General features: G+C 44.7%; 1 protein-coding gene across 1 annotated transcript; it reads left to right on the plus strand.

The window, feature by feature from the left end:
* Positions 1-1552: 1552 nt before the first annotated feature.
* On the plus strand, positions 1553-7529 carry LOC123517368 (forkhead box protein F2-like). Its single transcript, XM_045277380.1, has 3 exons — positions 1553-2845; positions 6437-6631; positions 7504-7529. The coding sequence occupies exons 1-3, from the start codon at positions 1981-1983 to the stop codon at positions 7527-7529; spliced, it is 1086 nt and encodes a 361-aa protein (XP_045133315.1). The 5' UTR covers positions 1553-1980.
* The last annotated feature ends 609 nt before the right edge of the window (positions 7530-8138 follow it).

An 8138-nucleotide genomic window follows, 5' to 3' on the forward strand; every position in this document is an offset into this window, starting at 1 on the left:
CTAAACCTGAATTTTTAAGTTATATATATATATATATATATATATATATATATATATATATATATATATATATATATATATATATATATATATATATATATATATATATATATATATATATATATATATATATATATATATATATATAGATATATAGATAGATAGATAGATAGATATATAGATATATATATATATATATATATATATATATATATATATATATATATATATATATATATATATATATATATATATATATATATATATATATATATATATATATATATATATATATATATATATATATATATATATATATATATATATATATATATATATATATATATATATATATATATATATATATATATATATATATATATATATATATATATATATATATATATATATATATATATATATATATATATATATATATATATATATATATATATATATATATATATATATATATATATATATATATATATATATATATATATATATATATATATATATATATATATATATATATATATATATATATATATATATATATATATATATATATAGGTATATAGTAGCAAAACTCCACAATACTTGCCGCGAGCAAAGCCATGATTTGATTTACCCAGGTTGCATGACTGAGGTGAATAAAGGCAAGCTTTCTGAGGCATCCGTGCAGTCTTTTAGCAAGACCTGGCAGAACCCTCCTCAGACTCAAGTACCCAACACACATGGACTCCCCACCGTGTGAGCAGCGTTATGAGGCCGCCGCAGGGGTGGTCCCTGCACGGGGGCTGGGGGGGTCGTCCCATCGGTGGTGTCAAGACAAATTGCTCTGATCCCAACTTGAAGACGCCAGAATTCAGAAAAAAATGTTACCACCAGGACATTAGAGGGAAATGGCCGAGGCGCCAATGGCAGGACACGATGGCCGTGCTCCGCCCCTTCCCCTGCTGAGCCAGTGACGAGGCGGCGACCCAAGACTCCGCCCTCCAAACCTGTTGGGCGGAGCCTTGCCATGGCACCCTCCCCGTGTGGGTGGTCTTGGCTTCCTTCATCGTCTTCCCGGAAAAGAAGCAAAGGATGACGCTTCAAATAGCTGGGTTCATGGCATCAAAAGTTTCATTCCATGTTTCATTTCTGTTTCCTGAGTTTCATCTCCTTTCCATCGTCACTGACGCTACTCTGAACTTGGATTCGTGAATGCTGAATGATGTGCGCATGAAGGCGTGCTTGACCCTAAGTGTGTCGGCGATGGGCGTGCGATGAGACGCGTGCGTACGACAACGGGCGAGTTGGGAGGCGAATGTAAGGATAGGCAGCAAGCGTATGAAGGGCGTGGGATCTTGTAGGGCGGCGTGTGTATGTGGTGCGTGGGTGCGGAGGAAACACGCATGTGGAGGTTAAGTGTGTGAAGGCTCGGCGGGCATTTAGGGGCGGAGGTGGGGTTAGAGTGTGTGGGGGCGTAAGGGGCGTGGGGGGGCGTAGGGAGGCGGGCGTGGGATAATATCTGGCCAGAGGACCAGCTCGGCCACCGTTACAGGCAGGCGAAACAAACAAGAAGATAATGATCATGGCATTTTTACAGAGCAGCCTGACGCCCCGCCCACACATCAGCGCATGCGCTCAAAGATGTGGGGTGCCAGCGACTGCCCCGGGCACTGGCACGCTCACCTGGGCACGACCTGACCAGTGCCACCCATACCCGGAGCGGACTGTGACCTGCCTCTGAGCGCGAGGCAGCTGGTTAGTGGACGCCCGTCTCCCGTCGCGTGGTGCTGACTCCCAGTAAATATTTACTGACCTGACACTGGTGACGGTGTGGCTGCGGGTGAGCAGTGTTGTGCCTGGTGGCGTGGCGCCTTACCGTCCTCAGCGAACCGCCTCAGCGCCACCATCACGAGTCTGGGCCTCAGGAGCGTGGCGGGCACGGCTGAGTTCGGTGACCTGGCACTGCTGGCCAGCGCGGTGACCATGAAGGGCGAGGAAGAAGGCGGCGTGGCGGCCCTGGCACCTCTAGTGCCGCCTGAGGATGCCCCGCCGCCTCCTATTACAGAAGTTCCATCGGACACCTCCACCGGCGTGCCGGCACCTTCTGCCAGTAGCGAAAAGAGCTCTGGAGGCGCTAAACGGGGCGGCGCTCGCCGTCAGGAGAAGCCGCCCTACTCCTATATCGCCCTCATTGTCATGGCCATCCAGAGCTCGCCGCAGCGCCGCCTGACTCTCTCCGAAATTTATCAGTTTTTACAACACCGCTTCGCCTTCTTCCGAGGCTCCTACACGGGTTGGAAGAACTCTGTGCGCCACAACTTGTCGCTCAACGAATGTTTCATCAAGCTGCCCAAGTCAATGGGTCGGCCAGGCAAGGGACACTACTGGGCCATCGACCCAACGGCGGAGCTGATGTTCGAGGAGGGCTCCTTCAGGCGGCGGCCGAGAGGCTTCAGAAGGAAGGTGCAGGCAATGAAGCCCTACCAGCTGTACCAGGGAGCAGCGCCTTCCCTGCCTTCACATTACGATATGTGCGGGACTCCTGCCGCCCAATACGGCCAGTACCCGTCCTACCAGGACTACGCGAGCTACACCCAGCCCGCCACCTCCTACAGCACCAACATGTACGCGCCGTGCCCTCTTACTTCCTACAGCACTAGCGGGGGTGGCGGCGTGGCCGAGTACCAGCCTACGTCCCCGGGAGTCTACCCGGGCATGGCTCCCACCGCTCCCCTCCCGTCCATGGGGCCCCTGGGTGACCGCGACATGTGGTCGGCTCTCACGCCCAACACCACACCCACCCTGACGCCCACGGCGACTTACGTCAAGCAGAGCAACAGCCCAACAAGTGAGTATGAGTTAGCAATGAGAGTGAGGGCGGCGAGGCAGCCGTCCTGCCCACCACACCTTAAGACCTGACAGCACGACCATTAACACGACACCACTTCCTCCTCCCATCCTCCCACCCTCCCTTCTCATTTCCCTTAACAGTTCTGCGCTCACTGTCAATCCCCACCTACCCGCGCTGAACAATCTCACGTCGCTCCTCCGACGTGAAGCGGGCGCCGCCGCCAGCCACCCGCGCGTTCACGATCGCTGCAGATAACGGGCCATTGATACTGCTATCTATAGGAAACAAGAGTCGGCAGTAGCTAGTCATCTTTGTAGTGAGCGCTTAAACAAACTTCCGGGCCATCCTTGTGTAATGGTGTGTGTTGGCGCGCCGCCTACACACACAGATACCTGTCAGGGGCCGGTAGGGGACTGGCAGGCGCCCCTTCTTACCCGGCCACTCGTGTCAACCCATTTCAACACATATTTTTCTTGTCTGCATTAGACAAATTCCCTGCGGGATGCTACCACTGGTCGGGTAACGCTCCGGCCACGTAGGAGACTATAGGTCGAAGGAACCTATAAGTGAATGTTACAAGAACGGCGCTGTGCCTATCGGCGGTGACACAGTGCTTGAATTTACTATAAGGCAGCTATTCTGCGAAGTCTGAGGGACAGCTAACTATGAATATCAAATAACAATAACAATCGTCACATTAAATCCAAGGCCACACATGGCACTCAGGCACTTTTGGCATTACGCTAAGTGACGCTACCGCTGACTCAGGCACTCTCAGGTGAGCAGGGCGGGAAGGGGCGCACACTGGTGTTTGTTGATGGTGGCGGGGGGCGTCCCGCCTTCCTAGCCGCAACAACACCTCGTCCACAGTTATCAACACAAACACCATTACAATCAGCGCCAGTGAGCCGCCGCTCCAACGTTCACCACCTGCACGCCATCACCAGCCATTCCGCCACCTGCCTCACACTGCTGCTAAAAACACGCCACAAAAATTACGCCACCTCGGCACTGCTCGTGTCCCTCACAGCTCCGACTTTAGGGTGACCCTTGGCGCATTGCTCCCGCTGGTGTGCACTACTGCTGTGCTCCTCAGAAAATGTTACACACACACACACACACACACACACACACATATATATATATATATATATATATATATATATATATATATATATATATATATATATATATATATATATATATATATATATATATATATATATATATATATATATATATATATATATATATATATATATATATATATATATATATATATATATATATATATATATATATATATATATATATATATATATATATATATATATATATATATATATATATATATATATATATATATATATATATATATATATATATATATATATATATATATATTCTACCTGAAGAAGTTTTCATCAGCTGTGAACTTGTCACTGGGTAAGTAAGCCACGTGGTTATGTGACACACTTGCAGTGCAAACAACTGAGTTTGTATTCAGAATTTATCAGGAGAAAAACCTCTCTGCACACCATCTTGTCGACGCCGCTGCACGTCAGTGGCGGTGAAGGGCAGGACGGATGCACATGCGTTAAGAATATTTACATTCAGTCGTCACGGCTAATGGAGAGACACTCTGTATGAAGTGATAGCTTTTGTCCAGTGAATCAGTACAAGGAGCTCACAAGTCCCACACCACAAATTCCAAGGAAACGGTACCACTGGCGCCCCACTTGTGCCTTCACAGTTCCTGGAAGTGTGTGCACCTCATAAAATATTTGTTGCCTTAATTAATCTTGCAAAACCTTTCTCAATTGCCTGGAGTTGTAAAAACACACTGAGCCTTGCCACTATCACCTCATAACGCATTACCATCACTAGTTTAGATATGTCACTGTTGTAGACTACCCGGTGGCTGGGTCATTATGGCACCGCGCCTTAGCTAACGGGGGCACCATGCCGTGGCCGCGAGGAACAGGCGGCAAAGGGACGCTCGTCGTATGATAATTTATAAATTTTGTCGACAACGACGAACGGCCCCCCGGGTGCCTGCTGTCCCTCCGTCATTCAGAGCGGCGGTGGTTGTGGTTGGCGCCGCCCCAAACTCAACACAAGACGAGCGCCGCCCGGCCACTCGCGGTGGAGGCGGTGGCGCCAGCTCCCTGTCCGCGACAGGGATGACTAACATGACAACCAGAACAACAATAACAAGATAAACAAAAACACAGTAACAACACAGTAATTGACACGATATATCTTGGACTAGTCAAGCATCCCACTCCCTCTCTCCCTCTTTGCCAAGTAAACACACACACACACACACACACACACATGTAGTGTAGTGGTTAGCACGCTCAACCACAATCGAGAGGGCCGGGTTCGAGTCCCGGTAAGCGGCGAGGCAAATGGGCAAGCCTCTTAATGTGTGGCTCCTGTTCACCTAGCGGTAAATAGGTACGGGGTGTAACTCGAGGGATTGTGGCCTCGCTTTCCCGGTGTGTGTTGTGTGTTGATGTGGTCTCAGTCCTACCCGAAAATCGGTCTATGAGCTCTGAGCTCGCTCCGTAATGGGGAAGACTGGCTGGGTGACCAGCAGGCAACCGAGGTGAATTACACACACACACACACACACACACACACACACACACACACACACACACACACACACACACACACACACACACATTACTACTACTACTACTACTACTACTACTACTACTACTACTACTACTACTACTACTACTACTACTACTACTACTACTACTACTACTACTAATAATAATAATAATAATAATAATAATAATAATAATAATAATAATAATAATAATAATAATGATAATAATAATAATAATAATAATAATAATAATAATAATAATAATAATAATAATAATAATAATAATAATAATAATAATAATAATAATAATAATAATAATAATATTAACAACAACAACAATAATGATAATAATACTGATAAGCCAATACATAAATGAATAAACAAATATTGGGAAAAAGAAGAGAGAGATTAAAAAACTACACAAAGCACCAAAAAATTACATCAATATGATTTTTCATTGTAATGTCAATATAGTATCTGATGTAACGTGACGAAAGTTTGTGTGTGTGTGTGTGTGTGTGTGTGTGTGTGTGTGTGTGTGTGTGTGTGTGTTGCGAGAGGTAGCGGAAAACACACACTACAACACAAGACATTATCATCGGTGTGAGTGCCTCCTAAGGTAAATATTATCAGTACACCAAGACCGTCTTTATATTCTGACTTGGTAGTAGTAGTAGTAGTAGTAGTAGTAGTAGTAGTAGTAGTAGTAGTAGTAGTAGTAGTAGTAGTAGTAGAAATAATGAAAATAATAATAATATCAATAACAATAATAAAAATAATAATAATAGTAATAATAATAATAATAATAATAATAATGGTAATAATAATAACAATAATAATCATTATTATTATAACAACAACAACAACCACAACAACAACAACAACCACAACAACAATCACCACCACCACCACCACCACCACCACCACCAAAACCACAACACCAATAACCACAACTTTTCCTCCCGAAGGCTCTCCGGCCCCCTTGACGCCGCCCGCAAGTGACAACATGACCGGGTATCCCATGGGCGGGGGGCAGGAACACTCCACCCTGCACACGCCCATCGTCACCAATACCGCCCACGTGACTCCCTTCCAGCCCACTCACCCGCTCCACCACCACCATCACCACCACCACCACCATCCAGAGCTCGCAGCCATCCATAGTAAGTAACAAGTAAAGTCTTCTATTTTCTTTCTTTTCTTATTATTTTTCTATTTTTTTTTTTTTTATTATTATTTTAACTCTCATCCTTCCTGTGTGGCGTGGTGACTTGAAGATTAGGTTAGGTTAGGTTAGGTTAAGATGGTGTCTATATTCAGAAACACTGCATTCTCACCACGACAATTTTCCAAGGCAAGGTTTTCAAGACAGTTATTCCTTACGATAAACTGAAAATTTTGCCAATCTATCACCAGAACCGTAAAAAAAATACCTCTAAAAACACGAGTATCTTCAACTACAGCATTTTGGAGAGCAATGATGGTGAGAAAGGAAAGCATCTAATCTCTTCAGTACTGAGACGCATTTTCATTAGGAAGGGTCTATGGAGGTCAGAAGATTAATAGCTAGAGTCTTTACCATTTTTATCCCCACATGATTTTTTGAAACTGTATGAAATCGCCAAATAGTAACTAGAATGAATACAAAAACGCGGCATGGTATTGAAGGAGAATACAGTCTTTACAGTGGTGGCTGTTTAGGGTGATGTGTTATGGTGACAATGTTCCAAAGGGTGTGGTGTTTGGATGGTGAAGGGAGAGTGTGGTGTTAGGGTGTATATATGACTTAGAGTATGGTGTTAGAGTGGTGGCTGATTAGAGTGTGGTGTTATGGTGAGTCACGTGGTATTGGCGAGGTGGTTTAGCGTTCTAGAGTGTGGTAACTTGACGTTCTAGAGTGTAGTATTGACTTGGTGACTCTGACGTTCTCTAGGGTGTGGTATTGGCGTGGTGACTTGATGTTCTAGAGTGTTGTGTTGGCGTGATGACTTGACGTTCTAGAGTGTGGTGTTGACTTGGTGATTTGACGTTCTAGAGTGTGGTGTTGGTGTGGTGACTTGATGTTCTAGAGTGTGGTGTTGGCGTGGTGACTTGATGTTCTAGAGTGTGGTGTTGGCGTGGTGATTTGACGTTCTAGAGTGTGGTGTTGGCGTGGTGACTTGACATTTTAGAGTGTGGTGTTGGCGTGGTGATTTGACGTTCTAGAGTGTGGTGTTGGCTTGGTGACTTGATGTTCTAGAGTGTGGTGTTGGCGTGGTGACTTGACGTTCTAGAGTGTGGTGTTGGCGTGGTGACTTGACATTTTCGAGTGTGGTTTTGGCGTGGTGACTTGGCGTTCTAGGGTGTGGTATTGACTTGGTGACTTGATGTTTTAGACTCAGAGTGTGGTGTTGGCGTGATGCCTTAACGTTCTAGACTCTAGAGTGTGGTGTTGACTTGGTGATTTGACGTTCTCTATGGTGTGGTGTTAGAGTGGTGAGTGAATGTAGTGTTAGAGGGAGAGAGTTTTTCAAGTTCGCGAGTCATTGGAAATTCACGACCATTGTGCCCTCAAGTGTTACTCCCTTAATGAAAAACAAACTTGGTTCACAATAAAGAATAAGACGTAACTCAAGAGAATTAGTAATGGAACGAAAAAAAAAAAGATCTTGCGTTTATATTTTTCTTTTT

The sequence above is a fragment of the Portunus trituberculatus genome, chromosome 42 (assembly GCF_017591435.1).
Source record: "Portunus trituberculatus isolate SZX2019 chromosome 42, ASM1759143v1, whole genome shotgun sequence".
Classification (NCBI taxonomy): Eukaryota; Metazoa; Arthropoda; class Malacostraca; order Decapoda; family Portunidae; genus Portunus; species Portunus trituberculatus.